This window comes from Pararge aegeria, chromosome 25 (assembly GCF_905163445.1).
Source record: "Pararge aegeria chromosome 25, ilParAegt1.1, whole genome shotgun sequence".
NCBI classification, from domain to species: Eukaryota; Metazoa; Arthropoda; class Insecta; order Lepidoptera; family Nymphalidae; genus Pararge; species Pararge aegeria.
This window is the reverse complement of record NC_053204.1, coordinates 9,231,961-9,254,807: the sequence shown is the minus strand read 5'-3', so window position 1 is coordinate 9,254,807 and position 22,847 is coordinate 9,231,961. Positions and strand designations below refer to the sequence as shown.

The 22,847-nt window shown below is 36.6% G+C and overlaps 1 protein-coding gene across 2 annotated transcripts in view; it reads left to right on the top strand.

The window, feature by feature from the left end:
* Positions 1-89: 89 nt before the first annotated feature.
* Positions 90-22,847, top strand: part of LOC120634818 — a 66,260-nt gene continuing 43,502 nt past the window's right edge. For both annotated transcript variants that reach the window (XR_005659259.1, XM_039905641.1), the window contains exons 1-2: positions 90-2,141; positions 4,684-4,754. Coding sequence is in view for 1 of the 2 variants with exons in the window: in XM_039905641.1 (XP_039761575.1) it covers positions 338-2,141; positions 4,684-4,754 (1,875 nt within the window). In the remaining variant the exon portion in view is untranslated. The remainder of the gene's footprint in view (positions 2,142-4,683; positions 4,755-22,847) is intronic.

Below are 22,847 nucleotides of genomic sequence, written 5' to 3'. Positions count from 1 at the left end.
CTACAAATAATAAATCACATCATATGGTTGCGGTTGGTCCGAAATCCGAATCAAAACATTCCTTTTTTTCTGCAGTCGCCACTCGTCATTGTTCGTGTCAAGTTCGTGCTCGGAATCGAGCTAATCGCGAACGAATGTAGATTGTAGACCTAGAATTTTTTTATACGTGCTCTCGTTCCACTTTTCAGTTTTCGTTAATTCTATTTAATTAATTAATCTCTTAGTTCTGTGTTTTCCTGTGCTGTGCATACTAAAAAAAGTGAAACAAAGGATTAGCGTGTAAAGTGGTTGTTTTGTGAATATGATGTCACAGTTAATAAATCCTTGAAAAAAAAATATGAGTGTTAGTGTCGAAGACGTGTCTAGTCCTTTATCGGAAGGACAGAGTAGTATTCTCGAGGCAAATAATGGATCGGACGAAAGTAAAAATGAGTCCGTCAGCACTGTTGAGGAAGGTCAGGAAAAGTCCGAAAAATCGGAAAATTCTGAACCTTCGACACCCAAACCACATCCTATGGCTTTCACGATCGACTTTGGGGAGTCCAAGCAAGTCGACAATCGGAGACTTGAAGAGCTAGCGAAGAAATCTCAGGCAAGACATCAGAGGGTACAGTCTATGTCTGCAGGTGTATCAAAACCTAGTCCAATTCAGTCTCACAGGCCTCCTCTAAGCGCTAAACTGCCGCGTAAAGCCCAAGGCTACAATTCTGAAGGGTATTTTTCTTCCGACCAAGAGGACAGTGGAGTATCTGGGTCTGTTAGACTTCGCAGCAGTCCGCTAGCACAAAATGTCGATAGGTCAACTTTCATTAGCCCCATCGTAAGTAGACAGATCAAATCGCCCGTTACCGACATGTTGCAGCCAAAACGTACGTCCAAAAGTCCAATAGTCGATAGCATAATGTCAAGAAGTGATTACACGCCCCGCCAAGCTCTAAACCTGCCTCTCAAAAGCTCCAACAGTTCCTATATTCAAAACGTCCATAGAACAGCAAGTTACGGAAACCTAAACTGCCACAAACATGTTATGGCGGACATAATAGACCAGAGTCCCGAAGGAGTCATGTTAACAGATATTTCTAGCCCAGAATTAGATATCCTTACACCAGACAATGGTCTGTCAACTCCAGAACATTCTAAAAGTCCGTTACGTAAATCTAGAGTACCAGAAACTCCGGATTTATTATTCAAAAAATGTCCACTGAAATCAGAACATTTATACATTGATGATGAAGACAATGATTCCAATCCCTCGTCAACTGGCACATATACAATTGAAGGTGATAATTACACAGAAGAGCAGAAAGCTAGAATGAGTATAGATAAAGCTTTGGGTGTTGATTTATGTAATGAATCCATAGATGACATGTTGAAAAAACGCTGCAGTGTCGAAAAAGAACCTGAGGTAATCTTTGAGTACCCTAACCCACAGCGGGTAATAACAAAAGAACCGAGGAGAGACATATGCTTGAGAAATCCCTTATCAACCAAGACTGCAGAATTACAAAAAGTTTCTAAAGATAAGAATGTATTAGAAATATCTTGTTGCTATGAATCCCCTAATGAAAGCGACTTGGCCATGCAAACAACGAAACAGATAAAATCAACAAGAAACTATTTAGAGAAAATTAAGAATAGAGTGCGGACAATAACGGAAAAGACATTTTCTAAATTACCGCACGATGAGAACGTTGATGCTGGAACCTTTACCTCAGTAACAACATCTGGTGTACTAAGTTCTAAGTTTCCGTTTAAAGTAGAGATGCCAAGCCGGAGGCGTTTTAGTTTAACAAAATCGGATGTTGATCAAACAGACTATGTACACAGATTATCAAGGGAGTCGTCAGTGCCTGTTTCGTTGCTTGGCAAAGGAGTTGAAGATGTGACATTTGAAAGTACTGTTCTAAAAAATGCACAAAAAACCTTAATAACCAACTCAGAGATATCACCAGACCATGTTGTTGGAAAATTGTCTTACTTGAGCTTAAATAGGTGTAAGGGGGACAAGACCTGGATACAGGATTGGGCGGACTGTGCTAAAAATTACAATAATAATACGTTGGTTAAGGAAACTGATTTGAGTTCAACATTTTCTATTGAGGATCGCCCGCCTATCAGCCCGAGACTTATTCCTACTAAACGTAAGTTTTACAAATCTAAATTTTCGTAATATATCATTTTGTTAAGGATATAGAAATGCTTGAAAAAGTTCAGAGACGAGCCACTAAACTGCCAAGAGAATTGAGAATCATGGAATTCCGCGAACATCTGCTTCTAAACAATTCTTTAACCTTAATCTATTTCAATTCAAACATTTGCAGGTCATAGTGAACCTTGTTTTTCATATAAATGAAAAGAAATAAAAATATATATAGGCAAGTTAAAATTCCTTAGAGAAAAAAAAACAAGGATGAAATTATGAGCGTTCTCTTGTCTATAAAATGCTAAACTTTAAGCTAGCCTTATTGTGAATTTTGTTTAATAACCAAAGGATTAAAAACTTGGAGAAACCGTGTACAAGACTAATATTGAAGTATCAAAATCCACTTTAGTAGTTTTTCTCAGGCAGTTAGTTCACTCCATTTAGCAGTTGACAGTAATTATTTTACCCCTAATGGTCAAATTCAAATTTTCTTTTTTTTATGTAGGCCTATCACAGGCACTTATGACGCGTTCATACATATATGATTACATAATTGTAAGGGGATGGTGATAGTAAAGCTACGAGGGTTCCAAACGCACCCTGGTCTAAGAAAAGCCCACAACAAACTAATATATAACAAACTATAAAAAAAAAAATACCCGGCTAGTATTTTTTTTTTATGTTATCACCATCTCACAGTAAATTAATATTAAGCTATGAAGTTAGAGCAATTCACACCCAAGCTTTTTTATCGTTTAAGTAATCCTTAACATTATATTAGGATTTTTATTTTATTTTTTTCTACCTAACGTTTACCATAAAATGGAAAATGGGAAAACTTTGTGAACTATGTAGCAACATTACGCGGAATTGAAGTGTGACGTGCGCGGGTCGTTTAAACCGTTTTGGGACACAATGCACTGCGTGCAATAATAGCTGAATGAGGGTTCTGTACGTTCTTAGTTCAGTGTTATTTACATGGTCATAATTTATGAGATAAATAAATACTGCGACAATACACACATCGCCGCCATCTAGTCCCAAAGTGAGCGTAGCTTGTGTTATGGGTACTAAGATAGCTGATGCAGTCATTTTTCCAGTTATGGGAATCGAACCCACGGCCTGATGCAGAAAGCAGGGTCGCTGCCCACTGCGCCATCCGGCTATCTATTCCATATTAGTATTAAAAATCATGAGGAAAACTTTTGACTGTTATATTTAAATGACTTTGCATATTGTATTAATTACGTATAAATTACAGTAGGAATCTACAAAGAATTTTGCATGGCACTAAAATGGCCACCTATGGACTAGGCTTATATTTCTTTATTCAAATAGGCACATAGATGGCACTTTTGATGCGTTGTTTGCATTGTTGATTGTATACAAAATGTGTACATAGATGTGAGTAGTGATGGCGATAACTATAATCGTAAAATTAAAACTAAAACTACGAGGGTTTTAAGCTCGCCCTGGTCTAAGAGGAAGCCCACTACAAACTTAGACGGGTGTTCTTTTTGTTATCACCATCTCACATTGTCATAAGAAAATATTTAAGAAGCAACCTGGTTAGAGCAATTGTTCACACCCAATCTTTTTTATCGTTAACGTAATCCTTTATACTATAATAGGACTTTGTATAAGCTTTTTTCTATAAGCTTTTGATTTTATTTATCTAATTTGATATATATATGTGTGTGTATGTTCTTTTGTATGTTTATATATATATCAAACACACGCATACTTACGAACACACACACACGCACGCACGCACTTATCCTGACACATATGCACGTACACACACGCCCGCACGCATGCTCACTCACTCAGACACACGCGTCAAACTTATAACACGGCGTCGTTTTTGCGTCGGGCTTTAAAAATCAAGTCGATTGGTTGCTTCGTGATTGCGTGAAGGAGGGACAAACGAGGAAACAAACACTCTTTCGCATTTATAATATTAGTATGTATTGAAGGTTACAGGATAAAATAGTCCTTGAACTTTTACCACAAAACATATCTCTATATGTACATAGAATGTCAATATGTTGTATTAGTCAGGTATTGTCTAAATGGGTGGCATTGAGGTTTTGCATAATAACTGAAGTGGTTAGAATGTGGAATAGCGAGTTTCTAGGTTCGATTTAGAGGACGTATCAAAAATTTTTAGGCTTTGGGTTTTTCCTTCAAGCTTTTTTAACTAGGTACATTTTCTTCATAGGCTTTATTTATTACTTATGAATACACGTAAATACAGATATACTTACACCCAGACACTGACAAAAAATAATTTTCATCAAACAAACATTTTTTCACTTGTGCGAATCGAAACCGCTTAGGCTCAAATAGCAGAAACGGTTCCCACTCCACTCCACTCCACGCCACTCCACGCCACTCGGCCTTCAATGTCTAGATTAAGTTTTGTGATTGTGTTTCATTATTTTGTATTAAATCCTTGTGTGCAATCGAGGATTTAAAGAAACGAACAAATAATGGGCCATCCCTAAAAAAATAATTAACTAATTTTCTTCGTTTCACAGCACGCAGTCCACACGGCACGCCTACAAAGATACCCAGCCCTGTGGGAACGCTATTACACCGAAGGACACCAGTGAGTAGACGCTTTTATTAAAATAATACGCTAAAAGTTGCGAGAAAATCATGTATATGACAATGTTCCCATTTAAAAGTTAAAAAAAAAGTCCATGACTGTATATATTTCTATCTTTAAGGGTGACGCGGACGAAGTCGCGAGGGACTACGACTTTTTTTTTTTACTATACACTAAAATCTACGATTTCTGTATTGGATAGAAGCAAAAATCCATAATATATTATGAAAATTAATATATTGACTTTACAATGGATAATTTTAAATTCAACATCTCCTGAGGATGACTTGACAATAAATAAATGTAAAGTCAACATCTCCTGAGGATGCTCCGGTTTCGGAGCGAAACGTGCGTAGAGGGTACATTCCCGAAGATCTGTTTGGTGTGGAGTGTAAGGATTGAAGAAATTATAAACTACACCACACAGATTCTCCTGCTGTTCGCGGAGTATAGCAAATTAAGCTTAATTTTCATAATATACTACGATTTCTGGTCTTTCCTTGTGCCAATTGGCCCATTTGAAAAAGGTGTGCAATTCTATCGTCCGTTAGCTCCCTTACTCTCTTTTCCCAATTTTTGCAAGGTAGTCCATAAACACGCCATCACGCTTAAGGCACTGTGTCGGTCGGTAAGATAATCGGCCATACTTTCTAGTGGTCCATCGTTCAATATTAGGAATGAGTCGGTATTACCACCCGCCTTTGGTACACGCATCCCATTTTGCCATCTCGCGAGTGTTATCTGCTGAGCAGGTCGGAGTTCCTTGGTTTCTTGCTTCTGTGTTCTCTGCAGAGAGCAGGTGGAGAGGCGTTAGCTTAGCCAACACCAGCGCTGCATCCGGGGATATGGTTTTGTAGGCATGCTCGGAGTGCTTTGGAAAGCCGCCTTCTGTGTAAAGCAAAGGTCATCGCTGGCTCCCAGACTCCCAGTACAGGACTGAGTGGCAGTGGCGTGCTGAAAGGATATGCAGATGATATAAAATGAAGAAAATCTCCAGTACGAGTTAGGGATAGGCGTTGTAAGAGTTATAAAAAACCTACCCTTAAGAGTATAACTCGTACGGGATGTTTTCTTCATTTTGTATCATCTGCATACCCTGTGCATACCCTCTATGCACGCCACTGCTGAGTGGGCACGTCCTTCTTATATTGTCGCTGGGGCCCTTTGTGTTCAGGAGTAACTTACTCCGAAGCTCCCGGGGTCCTAGAAGCTTTCTCACAAACCGACTTTATGTGCAGGCCGTTATTTATTCTCGAGCCCAGAGACTTTAACGACTATTGTCACAAGTTAGATAATAATCGGGCCAGACGCGCTTTGTCCTACGTGCACTCTAAGGCACGGGTGTTGACGCCGCCAATTTCTTAACTCCGGGGCTGGTAGTAAAAATTCTTTAACAGAAAATACACAGTACCGGACCATTCAAAAAATTCAAAAATTAATTTATTTCAAGTAGGCCTAATATAAGCATATATAGGCCTTTTTAAACTTCAAGTTTGTATGTTTGTAGTGTTTTTAAACATTCTTTAAACTTATGTAATGGTAAATCTAATATTACTTTCGGTATCATGTTCTAAAAGCAAATATTCAGCCTCACAAAGGTTTTCTGTACTTTCCTAAGACGATATGTTGATATCACTAATTAATGACCGTTTCTTGCAAGTCGATTGTTTATATCCAATTTTTATTTATACAGATTAATGTTTCATTTTTCGCCCGACCCGGAATTGGAACTCTCGGACCTCGTCTTAGACCCAACGAGTTTAGGAGTTTATCGATTTCAAACAGTCGATTCTTTCCCATTTAAAAATAAATTAGTACATTTTTATTTCATAGATGTTGACGTAACACGATTTGAATTTACGATTTCATCGAACTATCATCACGTTCGTATGCACGCACGTTAACCTTATCATCTAGATAGTTAAATGATATAATCTTTAATAGATTGTGTCCTTTATCTACCTTAAAAATTAGATATTACATTAACTAAATGTATTGTTTTGTTTGTTATTCTAATGAGTTGAGAGATAAGAGTGAAGCTAACACATACAAAAATGCAATATTTTTATTTGAGTCGGATTGGTATTTTGAATACAGTAACTACATAAAGGCGGTCTTATCGCTGAAGAGCTATCTCATAAAGGCAACCTTAGGCTAGGGAGATATTGAAAGATTGGCATTAAAGGATGAAATATTTAATAGGGGCTACTCTACAAGAGACATGATTGTTTTCGGATTGCATTCTAAACGACAGCTGGTGTATTCGTGGTATACCGTATACCGGAACGCAAAGTAACATATCAGATTTGAAAGTCAAACTTATTCAATGTGAACCGTAGTGAAAATGAGTTTGGATACTTATCTAGAGCGGTTTAATTAACAAACACGTTCCGTTGAGCAATTCGAAAACTAATTGGATAATTGGACAAAAAGAGGAGATGAAAAGTTTTTTTTTTTAAATTATTCAACTACAAGTTAGCCTTTGACTGCAATCTTATCTGGTGGTCAAGTGATGATGCAGTCTAAGCTGGTAGCGTGCTAACCTGTCAGGGAGTATGGTAGTCATACCACTAATTGGTTTCTACGCGACATAGCAGCGGAAAACTAAATCGCTTAGCGGTACGTCTTTGTCGGAAGGGTAACTAGCCACGGCCAAAGCCTCCCACCAGACCAGACCAGACCAGAGAAAATACAGGAATTATAATTTCCTAATTTCCTCCTGACGGGAATCGAACCCGGGACCTCCTACTTAAATTCATAGCGCTCCCCGTTACTAGAGAAAGTTCAGAAATTAAATATTCCCAAATTGCTCTTGCCGGGAATGGAACCTGGGACCTCCGATATCAATTCATAGCGCTCACCGTTGCGTCATCATCATTTACCCTTGTCTTGTAGGACCCTACATGCCTATCCCCCCTAAGGACCCCTTAGTAGGTAAAGTCAAAGTCAAAAGTCGAAAATATCTTTATTCAAGTAGGCCCATAGGTGGCATTTTTGTACATTACATGAGAATAACACTGTAGTTAGGTACTTCGCTTTTTTACGGAATGTAATTTTGAGTAGGTCACTATTAGAATTCAATGACTCGTTTAGGAGTTTTGAACGTTTCTGGTTACGAAACGTGAGTTAGTAACTGAGTGGTGAATACAGAATGCCATAGGGGTGATTCACTTGGCCTTTTACAGATGCTGACTAGTGTCTCGCAAGCGTAGGTACATTGTTTGCGTATAAAATCTGTTTTGCTCAATTCAAAAATGTTTTATTCATGTATCACAGGCACTTATGAAGCGTTCATACATTTAACATGTTACACTAATGTTAGTGATGGTGATAACTGCATTCGTTAATTTAAAACTAAAGCTACGAGGGTTCCAAACGCGCCCTGCTCTAAGAAGAGCCCGCAATAAACTTAGCCAGCAGTTTTTTTTATTATCACCATCAAATTCAAATTCAAAAATGCTTTATTCATGTAGACCTTATCACAGGCACTTATGAAGCGTTCATACATTTAACATGTAACACTAATGTTAGTGATGGTGATGACTGCATTCGTTAACTTTAAACTTTACGAGGGCTCCAAACGCGCCCTGCTCTAAGAAGAGCCCGCAATAAACTTAGCCAGCAGTTTTTTTTATTATCACCATCAAATTCAAATTCAAATTCAAAAATGCTTTATTCATGTAGACCTTATCACAGGCACTTATGAAGCGTTCATACATTTAACATGTTACACTAATGTTAGTGATGGTGATAACTGCATTCGTTAATTTAAAACTAAAGCTACGAGGGTTCCAAACGCGCCCTGCTCTAAGAAGAGCCCGCAATAAACTTAGCCAGCAGTTTTTTTTATTATCACCATCAAATTCAAATTCAAAAATGCTTTATTCATGTAGACCTTATCACAGGCACTTATGAAGCGTTCATACATTTAACATGTAACACTAATGTTAGTGATGGTGATAACTGCATTCGTTAATTAAAAACTAAAGCTACGAGGGTTCCAAACGCGCCCTGCTCTAAGAAGAGCCCGCAATAAACTTAGCCAGCAGTTTTTTTTATTATCACCATCAAATTCAAATTCAAAAATGCTTTATTCATGTAGACCTTATCACAGGCACTTATGAAGCGTTCATACATTTAACATGTAACACTAATGTTAGTGATGGTGATGACTGCATTCGTTAACTTTAAACTTTACGAGGGCTCCAAACGCGCCCTGCTCTAAGAAGAGCCCGCAATAAACTTAGCCAGCAGTTTTTTTTATTATCACCATCAAATTCAAATTCAAATTCAAAAATACTTTATTCATGTAGACCTTATCACAGGCACTTATGAAGCGTTCATACATTTAACATGTAACACTAATGTTAGTGATGGTGATAACTGCATTCGTTAATTTAAAACTAAAGCTACGAGGGTTCCAAACGCGCCCTGCTCTAAGGAGAGCCCACAACAAACTAAGCCAGCAGTTTTTCATTTTTATCACCATCAAATTCAAATTCAAATTCAAAAATGCTTTATTCATGTAGACCTTATCACAGGCACTTATGAAGCGTTCATACATTTAACATGTAACACTAATGTTAGTGATGGTGATGACTGCATTCGTTAACTTTAAACTTTACGAGGGTTCCAAACGCGCCCTGCTCTAAGGAGAGCCCACAGCAAACTGAGCCAGTTTTTTTTTTTGTTAAGGTCTCACAGTCTAGTTAAGGTTTAGCTATGACTTTAGATCAATTCTTACCCGAGCTTTTTTATCATACATGTAACCCTTAATATTATAATAGGATTTTTCTATAAGCTTACGTTTTATATACTTAAACTTTACATCTAAAAACGTGCTGTTAGTAGTGGTAATTAGTAGGCGGTGCTTTGGTGTTTTATCAGTTAGCATATCCGCCTACGAATAACGTAGGTCCTGGCTTCAATTTCCGAGTCGTGTCAATATTGTTGCAAGGAACCTTATTGCTATGAACGTAAAGTTCATAGTGAGTTCAACTATCAATGTAAGGATGTGTATTTAACGCTTATGTACCCAAAATTACTCACGATATTTTCCTTCAATGTTAGAGCAAGATATATTTAATAGCTTAAAACGCAAATTCGAATAACTTATGTAGCTTCTATTAGTGCAAGAATTATTTTAAACGGTTGATCGTGAGTTAAAAAATTACATACAAACATACGTTAATTGTTACGTGATCTTTAAACGAAGAAATTGGGTGTCAAATAATCATATTATCTTAATATATATAAATCTCCTGTCACGATGTTTGTCCGCGATGGACTCCTAAACTACTGAACCGATTTAAAATTAAATTGGCACACCGTGAGCAGTCTGGTCAAACTTAAGAGATAGGATAGCTTAGATCTTTAATTATAGTCGCAATTTTATTTTATTGCAAATTATTTGTCTATAATTAATTGACAGTCACATGTTATGTATATATATATAAGCCTTAAATGATTATAGTAGTATATATATACTACTACTACTAGTATATATATATATATATATATATATCATTTAAGGCTTAGCGATACTGAATACTTTAAAAACAAAATCAAACGCAGACGAAGTCGCGGGCAACAGCTAGTCTTTATGTATATATTTCTTGTGTGCGTGTGTATGTCACTGAACTCCTCCTAGATGGCTTGACCGATTTGAATGAATCTTTCGGTATGCGTTTGGGTGCCACCCTGGATGGTTTAGATTCACAAATCAGCCCGACAGATGGCGCTGGGGTCAGCTAGTCTTCATATAAAACGGTGAACGCACGCACAGAACGCACCTCCAACTTTTCTGAGCTATGTGCGTTTTAAGTAATTAAAATATCACTTGCTTTAACGGTGAAGGAAAACATCGCGAGGTAACCTGCATGCCTAAAAGATCTACGCCATAATGTTCTCATAGGTGTGTGGAGTCCACCAATCCGCACTGGGCCAGCGTGGTGGACTACGGCCTTGACCCCTTCTCATTGAGGGAGGATACCCGTGCTCTGTAGTGGGTCAGTAAACTAAATAAAATTATGAATATATTGCAAAATTTACAATGAAGACGGTTATATATATATATTTTTTTTCAAAATCCTATTATTTAACTTAACTCTTGCAACTATTGCGTGCATGCAGGTGTACTAGAGCGTCATAAATTCAAGGATTAATGTTAATAAAAACATCTCGTACCTAAAATTATATAGCACTTATAGATTACACAGATAATTTGAACGCTTCGGCAAAAGTGAGATTGCTCGGTTCCACTCTAGAAACGTATAGGTCCCGTCGCACAAAAAGAGAGTTTACGGTCGACCTGCGCGGTGGGTAATTTTACAATAGCATGCGAATGACTGCGCTTATAAGCGCAGTTGATTGCCCGCGACTTTGTCTGCGTACAATTTGTAATATAGATTCAGCCGTGTGGTCAGAAGACAGTTGTCACCACCACTCCTCTTACCGCGGGTGTCGTGCGACGCGTCTACGTAGTAAATAAATATACTAGGACAATACACACATCGCCATCTAGACCCAAAGTGAGCGTAGCTTGTTTTGTTTTGTTTTAAAAATATCTTTATCAATTAAATAATTGTATTACAGTTCATATCCTAGTGACTAGCCTAACTGTAATTTTGTTAAACAAATAAATAATATATTACTTACAGTTTAGCAGGTTACAACACCTTTTTAAAACTTTACAGCATATAAACTAAACTATTTTTAACATCTTATTGAGCCGCATAACAGATGATAATAACTTGTTTTACGTAGAACTCAGTACAGGCATACGTTTATTAATAAAATTAAATGCATTTAATTGTTCACGATATTAATCCTAAATTTTTAATTTAAGCGAGGGTAGAACTCGGAACTATGCAACAGTTACGTTATGGAGGGTAGAGGTAAGGAGAGTCATCTTATATGGGAGAAAAGTTGAAAAAGTGTCCAGTTGTTGCGCTAAATAACAGTTCAAAAATCCTCCACAATGGCGCTGGTGGATGCACAGGGTATGGTATGAATGAAGCAATCGTAGATGAATTGAAGTATGCCGAGTTAAAAAATTTAATGTCATTATCGACTAAAGTATTTAATTATTGAGAATTTCAACAACTTACGTTGTACAAAATATTGTGGTAAATATAACCTTACTTCCTTGTATCTCCATACTTCCTTGTTTATTTTTCAAGCCTACTCTAACAATATTTATATTTGGCGCTTCTTTTAAGAGTTACCCTGATGCAAATGTGGCGCCATCCTAATTTAATACATTTTGACGACACTTTTTCATAGTCTATTCATTCAAGTTATGAGTATTTAGTTAACTGATGAATATTTTTATCAATAATATACATAAATACTTTTAATAAACAACCAGACACTGAATAACATTCATGTATTACAAGCTTTGGTGATAAGACCGCCTTTGCACGCTCTATTTTATATTCAAATTTCTTCTGTATTTCTGATTTATTTAAATATAAAATGTGTGTGTGCAATAAAGACTTCTAACAAACAAACAAACAAACAAACAAACAAGCATTTTCCAGTTGTGGGAATCGTACCCACGGCATTCATAATTCAAATTTCATTTATGTCAAGTAGGCCTAATACAAGCACTTTTGAAACGTCAAGTCTGTCCGTGTGTAGTGACTCTACCACCGGTTCGGAAGGCAGATTCTACCGAGAAGAAGCCGGCAAGAAACTCAGCAGTTGCTCTTTTCCAACATCAAAAATTTACATTTTACATTTTAACATTAATTTTTCTATCTTGTGAGAGATGAAAGTGGAGCCGGATGTCTCCAAGCATTAAGAAACTCATCAGTGATAATAACCTCGCTGTAATAAATGTGTTTTAACACATTCTTTAAACTTATGCATTGGTAGGTCCAAAATTACCTTAGGAATCATATTATGAAAGCGTATAAGCGAAAGCTCACTGCCAACTTATATTATCAAAACTAAGCATAATTTGCTATACTCCGCGAAAAGCAGGAGAATCTGTGTGGTGTAATTTATAATTTCTTCAATCCTTATACTCCACACCAAACAGATCCTCGGCAATACACCCTCTACGCACGTTTCGCTCCGAAACCGGAGCATCATCAGGAGATGTTGACTTTACAATTACTTAACAATTATTCATTGATGATGCTCCGGTTTCGGAGCGAAACGTGCGTAGAGGGTGTATTGCCGAGGATCTGTTTGGTGTGGAGTATAAGGATTGAAGAAATTATAAATTACACCACACAGATTCTCCTGCTTTTTGCGGAGTATAGCAAATTAAGCTTAATTTTGATAATATATCATGGATTTCCGCAAAGTAACGCCTGCTTCTATACAATCACTGCCAACTGTCACCACCCGTACTCTAACCGCCGGGTGTCGTGCGAGGCGACTATGGCAATATAACGGAAAACAACAAGCAGCATACTCCATGCTACTGCTACCGTCCATTTAGATTGCCAACTCATCTGCCCAGCGTTGGGATTTTTGGCGAACCCTCCCTTTGTGAGACTACTTTAGTCCAGCAGAGGGTATATTATTATAGAAGAAGAAGAAGAAAAAGTCTTTATTGCACATACAAATATAAAATCAGGTTAACAAAATAATAAAAAATAAAAACTATACATATGCACAATTTATTATATTGTATTGGTTAATACAACGGTCGTAGCGTCGCGTCGGTGGGACTGAATTCGATCCCCGGTATGCACATCTAACAAAGAAAAATCCTATTATAATATTAAGGACTAGCTGTTGCCCGCTACTTCGTCTGCGTTTGATTTTGTTTTTTGATGTGGCATTAAATTTAGTTATAGATCTAAAAAAAATTAAAGTATTCAGTATCGCTAAGCCTTAAATGAGGGGTTTGCTGCTGTCCGCTGAGGAGTTCTGTCCTCTATCTCCAACCACAGTTTGGGCAAAATAGAACACATATTATAACCTCTATAGTACAAAAATAATTATTTAAATAGGTTATAATTTGTCGGAGTTATGGTGTAAAATCGTCAAACACTCATCCTCTCTCCCAAAGGAACCGAGCTTAATGTCGGGATAAAAAGTATCCTATATTACTTACAACAAAGTTGTACAAAGTTTCATGAGGATATTGTACAAAGTTTCATGAGGATCGGTTAAGTAGTTTTTGCGTGAAAGCGTAACAAACAAACTTACACTGACATTTATAATATTAATAGGGATAGGGATTACTTAAACGATAAAAAAATCTTGGGTGTGAATTGTTCTAGCTTCATAGCTTAAATTAAATTAACTGTGAGATGGTGATAGCAAAAAAAAAAATTACCCGTTTAGTTTGTTGTGGGCTCTTCTTAGACCAGGGCGCGTTTGGAACCCTCGTAGCTTAAGGTTTAAGTTGGCGAAAGAAGTTATCACCATCCCCTTACAATTATGTAAACATATATGTATGAACGCTTCATAAGTGCCTGTGTTAGGCCTACATGAATAAAGAAATTTTGAATTTGAATTTGAATTTAATATTTTGGAGTTATGTATTTTAGGCAATGCTTAAGTGCTCTTCATGAGGTTCAACGGGACATGTGTAGTCTACCAATCCGCATTAAATAAATAAATTAAATTAAATTTTTTTTTCATGTAAACCTATCACAGGCACTTATGAAGCGTTCATACATATGATATGTTACCACTTATTTTATGTGATGGTGATAACCACATTCGCTAACTTAAAACTAAAACTAGGAGACTGCTCTAAGAGCCCACAACAAACATAGCCGGGAGGGTTTTTTTTTGTTATCACCATCTCACTGTCAAATTATTAATATTACTACAAAATTAGAGGAATTAATACCCCAGCTTTTTTTATAATTCGTGTAATGATGATGTTAATAATACATTCGACAAGACTTTTTTTTTAATTTACTTTATCATCAAACTGAGAGGAAGCTGCGACCCTGTTTTTGTAACTATGTGGAGATAAAATATCCACAGTTTACCGATCATACAGATTGGAGGTTATCATGAACGAATATGTCAGTTTTGAAATAAATAGTGCTAACCTTGTGTACAGGGAGCATTTTGAACAGGGCAGTATTACCTTTCATCTTCATCATATTACCGGCCCTCTACAGGGCACGGGCCACCTCCCACCAGTGGCTTGCATATAGAGTATGCACAGGGTACGCAGATTGCAGATGATATAAAATTAAGAAAATCTGCAGTACGAGATATAAAAAACGTAAGGATGGGGTTTGTATGAGTTATAAAAAGCCTACCCTTAAGTATTTATAGCTCGTACTGGAGATTTTTTTTCATTTCATATCCTCTCTATAGATATATTATCATAGTTATATTTTTATATATATATTTTTTATTTATATTTATATATTTGTATAATTTTTAAATCTTATTTATTGCACCACCCACCTCTTTTCTATGTTTTTTCCTTTTACGCCATTGGTTGCCTGGAAGAAATCGCTATGTAGCGATAAGGCCACCAAATTGTACTCTCTTGATATGTATTTATATCTTTGTAACTACTTTTTGTTTCTTTGGTGTACAATAAAAGTGTATTCATTCATTCATTCATCTGCACACCCTGTGCATACCCTCTATGCACGCCACTGGCCCACAATAGGAAGGGGTTAAGGCCGTGGTCCAGTGCGGATTGGTGGACTTCACACACCTCTGAGAACATTATGGAGAACTCTCAGGTTTCCTCACCGTTGAAGCAAGTGATATTTTAATTGCTTATAGCGCACATCGCTTAGAAAAGTTACAGGTGCGTTCTGAGATTCGAACTCGCCCCACCGCAAGTGAAGTCGAAATTGAATGTATGTATTTATTTATACTCTTTATTTGTACACCACTCAAACAAAGAAACAAGACAAAAAAAGAACAAACACATGAAGAATGAAGCAGGATACAAAAGGCGGCCTTATCGCTAAGTAGCGATCTCTGCCAGGCAACCTTAGGATTAGGAAAACTAAAAAGAAAAACGAATAGGTGGGGTACACTATTTAGTACATACATACAAATATCTACATACTAATACATAAACCAGACTACACAAATAAAAAAAAAAAATACTATTGATAAATATAAAAATAAATATACTAATACATATCTTAATATACCATAAATACTTAAATATGAGTTTGAGTAGATAAATAAAAAATTGGTTGCCTGTAAAGTCGGTATACGGGCGAAAGTTTTACGTGACAACGACTTTGAGTGGTAAAATAATTTTAATGTGAATATTCATTCGTATAGTAGGAAGAAGGATGAAATAATAGTAACAATTTAAAACATTTATTTATACAAAGAATTATATTTAAAACATTAATTTATACAAAGAATCTCGCACTGAATTTCATATTAACAAAATTTTATTTTTACCTTTACACATACATACGTATTTATATACAAATATACATACAATAACTTGCAATACATTTGCGTACAATGAAACAGCGTTTACTACAAAGGGACGCGTGCCTTTCACTTTTTATGTCTGTCTCTCTCGCTCTTAGGCGGGCGCGTGCCTCTCACTCGCTCTCATTGTGAGCGCATAACGTGAGCGGAACGTAACGCAGTTTCTTGAAGTGTCACCCGGCAAACCAATTTATAAGACGTTGTCACGTCAATAATAATAGTCGTCTTTACTGAGCGAGATAATGAGCCTTAACAGCATTTTTAAATATGCCCAATGACTTCGACTGTCTTATGATCAATGTAGTACACATGCCAATATACGCACGCCTTTGTCGTTAGGGTAGACACTAGCCTAGCGTCTGGTCGGCGCACTTATTTTTCCTATATTTACGTATGCAGCTGAGACATGGACCATTAAAGCAGCTGATAGGCAACGTATTGACGCTTTTGAGATGTGGTGCCGGAGGAGAATGCTGCGAATCCCGTGGACGGCACACAGGACCAACGCATCGATATTGAGACAGCTTAAAATTACAAGAAGGCTATCAACCACCTGTCTTAAGAGGATTCTCGAGTACTTCGGTCACATTGCCAGAAGAGATAGAGACAATATTGAAAATATAGTGGTCACTGGCAAAGTGGAAGGAAAGAGACCTCGAGGACGTAGCCCGATTCTTTGGTCGTTTGGTCGGCCTCGTGGAAGGGGTCACGACCCTCGGCAATGAGGAACACGACGTAGAGAGAGAGACACTAGCCACGGCCGAAGCCTCCACCAGACCAGATCGGAGGAAATTCTGAACTTATGGTTTGCACACTTGAATCCACAGCGCTCACCGCTGCGCCATAGAGGTCTTCAAAAAGACAGTTCTAGAACCATAATTTTCCACATTAAGATTAACACTTGTCATCGTATATTTTTAATGGTCGCCATTACTATAAATTAGTTCCTATTAATAAATCTTAGTATAGCAATCGTACAGTCGTAAATGGTTAATAATAACCTTCTCATGGCTTATGCGAGCCTGGTACCATTTAGTTAGTCGTAAAAAATTTATATATAGATTTATGGAATTTTTTATTATGCCTCATTCTATCTCCATATTGTCCATAGATGTACAATCTTAAATTATTTGTTTGGTTTCCTTTTACTACATAACGTAGCGAATGCGATGTTTGGAATGGTTATGTGTATAGTAGGTGTCTGTGTGTATATGCTAATTTATCTTAATATATATAAATCTCCTGTCACGATGTTTGTCCGCGATGGACTCCTAAACTACTGAACCGATTTAAAATTAAATTGGCACACCGTGAGCAGTCTGGTCCAACTTAAGAGATAGGATAGCTTAGATCTTTAAGTAAAGTCACAATTTTATTTTATTGCAAATTATTTGTCTATAATTAATTGACAGTCACATGTTATATGTATATACAACTATACTCATTTAAGGCTTAGCGATACTGAATACTTTAAAACAAAATCAAACGCAGACGAAGTCGCGGGCAACAGCTAGTATATTGTATAAACTACATGATTTGTTTAACAAAAACGTCTCATTTTGCTGGGAATAACTTCTAGAATAATATACAAAATGAAAACTATTAAATAATATATTGATTTTTGGCATAGAGTTAGTTGTCAGTTCGGGGAGGAACATAGGCTACTTTTTATCCCGGGGAAACAAACGGCTCCCGCGGGATTTGTGAAAAACCTTTATAAAAGCGAAGGAGGTCTTAGTGTGAAGGAAATAAATGTCCAGCAGTGGGCCTCCATCTTTTGATGTGATGATTGTTTCCTTCATCATCATCATACCACTATAGATGAAGAAATGATGAGTGTCATCATCATATCAACCCATTACCGGCCCACTAGTCACGGGTCCCCTCCCACAATGAGACGGGTTCAGGCCGTAGTCCACCACGCTGGCCCAGTGCGGATTATTGGACTTCAGACGCCGTTGAGAACATTATAGAGGCATGTAGGTTTCCTTACGATGCTCTCCTCCACCGTTAAAGCAAGTGTTATGTAAATTTAAATTATAAACACATGTAACTCTGAAAAGTCGGGCGAACTCGTCCCCCACGAATGTGAAGTCCTTCTTTCCATTATTTTTTTTTGAAATTTTTAGTTGCATAAATAAAATTAATCATTACCAATATTATCATTTGCCTTTTAGATGCAGTATTTTTTTTTATTCCACTAAGCTATCTCGTCTAGAAGCGATGAGCCTCAGCAATCATTAAAATAAAGATTCACCATTAAAAAAAAAGCATACAGTTTGTACTATTCTCAGCATAGTGACAAACGACAATAGAATCGGGAAATCACACGCTAACACACAAATTTGAACCCTATTGCTCATAAAATAAAGAACACTTGCTGTTTCTAATGAGAAAGATAATTTTAGTTACCACAGTCATGCTAAACGCTTGCCATTTAGTCCTTTAAGCTATTTATAACCGGCGATTACATGGGATTAAGGCGGCAGCAGGCGGGAGACAAAAATTTAATCCCCCAATTATATCCCCCTGATAGGGGATATCATTAACGTGTCCATATGCTTAAGCAGGAACAGGGAATAGGAGAAGTTTACCCCCGTTGTCTGACATTTATTGATTAACATTTATTTTTTTTCAAATTCTTAACATTGCTTAAAAAAATATATAAAACACTATCAAAAGTTTAAAAGAAAAAACATCCACCCTCCGCTTCCGGAGCTTTTGAGTAGTGTTGCCCAAATTCAGTCTTGGTCTTGCAGTCTTGGTCTTGTTCTTGCGTTTTTGCAAGACCAAGACCAAGAACAAGACCGCGTATTTTTAGCAAGACCAAGACCAAGACTGACCGTGCAAGACTTGAGCAAGAACAAGACATAGCCTGCAAGACTCTTGCGTCTTGCAGCTAGGACTTAGCGCTATTTCACGGAGTAGTTAGGTGTAACAGTTCGGTGTATAGGTAGGTAGGTACGCTTAGGAATTCTATGAGACGCAAAAAACTATATCAAAGAATATGAAAAACTGGACCTATGCGCATTACGACTAATACCATAAACATAGCGAATAAAAAAATATCTATTAAAATCAAACTGAGTGCATGCATAGTTATGTTTTAACCATCGGCACTTTGATAATGCGGCATCAAAGGTTTTGTACTTACTTCTCAAAGAAATTTGCCGCTTTTCGGAAGTACATGGTTATGATACACGCGCCGGCGGCTTCTTTTGAAATCTAAAACAATCGTTGCCGCCGCGCCGAAATCATAACATTTGACACTATTCATGCAAAATAATTTCGAATTTTAAGAGTACCTACAGGTGTTCCAAAGAATAAATAAGTTTCAGATTGGTGATTTTAGATTGGTGGAGGACGCATGAGACAGAGTATCCGATTTTATCGAAAATGGCCCGTGATTTTCTCTCAATACCTGCAACTTCAGTACCTGCTGAGAGGTTATTTTCTAAAGCATCATTAGTAATTAGAAAACATAGAAATAGGTTAAGTGATGAGTCAGCCAGATGGTTACTTTGTATTAATTTTTGGTCAAAAGAATTGATATAAAGTATCATAACCTAATGATAAAGCTGTTGATTTGTGTTGTATTTTATTTTTTATTCAAATAAATGATAAATCGTAAAACTCTTTTATTAAATTTCTTATAAGTTGAGGGTTCAATCTCTTTCTAGACAGATAAGTATTGTTCTTTAAAATACAGTCAAGTTATTGTAATTAATTTGTTTTTTTACATGTTTTAGCAAATGTAAGCTTATAAATCATAAATGTTTATTAAGAAACAGTTACTTCCATGGAAAACGACATATAGGTCAGTTGATTTTTCGAATTTCTTATCAAATCTTCAGTTATTTATTAATCTGCTTGATCTTTACTATGGCTATGTTAATTCAAGCTCACAATGTTCCAATTCTAATACGTTTTTCTAAGATTTAAAGTAAACTTTAATAAATAGTAATAGACTAATAGGTAATTGCAAGACTTGCAAGACTCTTGCTGCAAGACCAAGACCAAGACCAAGACTGGGAGCGCAAGACCAAGACCAAGACCAAGACCAGGTGTATTGGCGCAAGACCAAGACCAAGACTGGCTAAGTCTCGTCTTGTTCTTGCATTTGGGCAACACTACTTTTGAGTGCCCAAGCAACCGGCGCGGCGGTCAGGGCTCCAGAGTGAGGAACCTCACAATGCAGCGCGTATTGTGAGGAGGTTTCAAGGATAACTGCCTTCTGTATCCGACCCTCGATCCAACAACCAAGCGAAAGCTTTTTCAGATGTTGGTCTTCACATTTTTCGCAATTCTCGAATGCTTCTCAACACTGGATACAGTTTAGCATTCATACTTATTTATTTATTTATTGTTATTAGGTACACAAAACAGGTAATTACTAAAAGTAGATCTGAAGGTAAGTAATAACAAGTTTTTTTCTAAGCTACAACCCAAAGTATGTGTTCACAACCTGGAATTAAATTAAACAAAAAGCAAAGATAAAATTAAAGTTGAAACAAAAAAACAAAATAATATATAGATAATTTCCCTAAAGATTATGTGGAATAGTGCTTAATAATTTGATTTAAAAAAATATTTATCCTTTTGTTAAAAACATACTGATCGGAGGTCATGGTTAGGGCCAATAGGGCCAATTCAGGTGTAGGTGAGATTTTATAGAACTTTGACATATATTTATTAATAGATTATATAGATTTGTTGTATATCTTATATCTTGTATATATATAATTGGAATCTCGGAATCGGCTCCAACGATTTTCATGAAATTTAGTATACAGGGGGTTTCGGGGCAATAAATCGATCTAGCTAGAATTCATTTTAAAAAAATGTCATTTTATTTGTGTTTTCCGGTAATAACCGATTTAGTGCAACGAAGTTGCACGGGTCAGCTAGTAATCTTCTATATATTTATAAAAGAAAGTTATCTTAGTTACACCATTTATAACTCAAGAACGGCTGGACTAATTTTTATGATATTTGATTTTTTGGATTCCTCTTAGACCGGAATAGGATAATAAGTATTAAAATATGACATTCATAAAAAAAAATGTGACGCGGTGCGAAGTTCGCCGGGACAGCAAGTTATAATATGTTTTAAATACTTGATAAGAATTTAATTGAATGATCATTGTAAAGACATAGTTTTTAAGAAATAAAATTTGCATGCCAATCGATGGCGATTGTACTATTATAATATTGTACCCACCAACTATGAATTATTATAACTATTACTCAATTTGCAAATAAAGAAATTGAATTGAAAACATTCATGTTCATCACACAAACATTTTTCAGTTGTGGGGCTCGAATCCACGGCCTTGGACTCAGAAGGCAGGGTCGCTGCCCACTGCGCCAATCGGCCGTCATATAGAGCAATTAATCGGTACGATATTAATGTCTGTTCATATAAATGCGACTCACGTTAATTGCGACTAACTAGGAAGTGCTCGGGATTGATTCAGTGGTGTAGAATAAGACGACTATTAATGTTCGCTGTAATGGCCGTGTATATTATATCTGTCATGTCATGACTGGATTGAATTTCAGAACGTTTATAACTAAAACGCCACCTAATGCTACGTGTGCCGCGCCGCTGCACTTTTCCATTGCCAGTTATTATTGTAATTCTTAGTTGCATGAAGTTGATCATAACCAAAAATATCAGTTTTCTGTTCATTTATATTCTGTTGTTTTGTTCTGTTCTATTCTGCTCTATTCAGTACTTTTCTGTTCTGTTCTAGTCTACTCTATTCAGTTCTGTTCTATTCTATACTATTCCATTCTGTTATTTTCTGTTCACTTTTGTTTTATTCTAAACTTTTCTGTCAATATGAAGTCACAATCGCAATTGCAATCGAAATCAATATCGAGTCGCAATCGCAATTGCAATCGGAATCAATATCGAGTCGCAATCGCAATTGCAATCGAAATCAATATCAAGTCGCAATCGCATTTGCAATCGGAATAATCGGATTGCAACTTGATATTGATTCGTCCGTTCCGATTGCAACTCATTGTTGCAGGGAGGAGACCGGTGCCCTGTAGTGGGTCGGTAAATAGATTGATATGATGATGATGACGATGATGATGGATAAATATGCAACGTATATAACTATGTAGTATTTTTTTTAAATTCCAAACTTTGAATTAGTAGCTAGGGAAAGCTTACTGCTAATAGGCTAATCTTAATGCTTAATAGGTCAGAAATATGATCAAGAGCGACATATATTGTTTTTTTCGCTGCATAGAATTTCATGGATTTAATAATATAAATACTAGTTGTTGCCCGCGACTTCGTCTACGTTTTATTTTGTTTTATAATGTTGCATTAAATTTAATTGTTGTGCTAAGCCTTAAATGAGGGGTTCTGTCCTCTATCTCCAACCACAGTTTGGGCAAAATTAAACACATATTATGACCTCTATAGTACAAAAATAATTATTTAAATAGGTTATAATTTGTCGGAGTTATGGTGCAAATTCGTCAAACACTTTCATCCTCTCTCCCACAGGAACCGAGCTTAATGGCGGCATAAAAAGTATCCTATATTACTTCTGACACTTTCAAGAAAATGTGTACAAAGTTTCATGAGGATCGGTTTAGTGGTTTTTGCGTGAAAGCGTAACAAACAAACTTACATTCACTTTTATAATATTAAGTAGGGAAGTAGGGAAA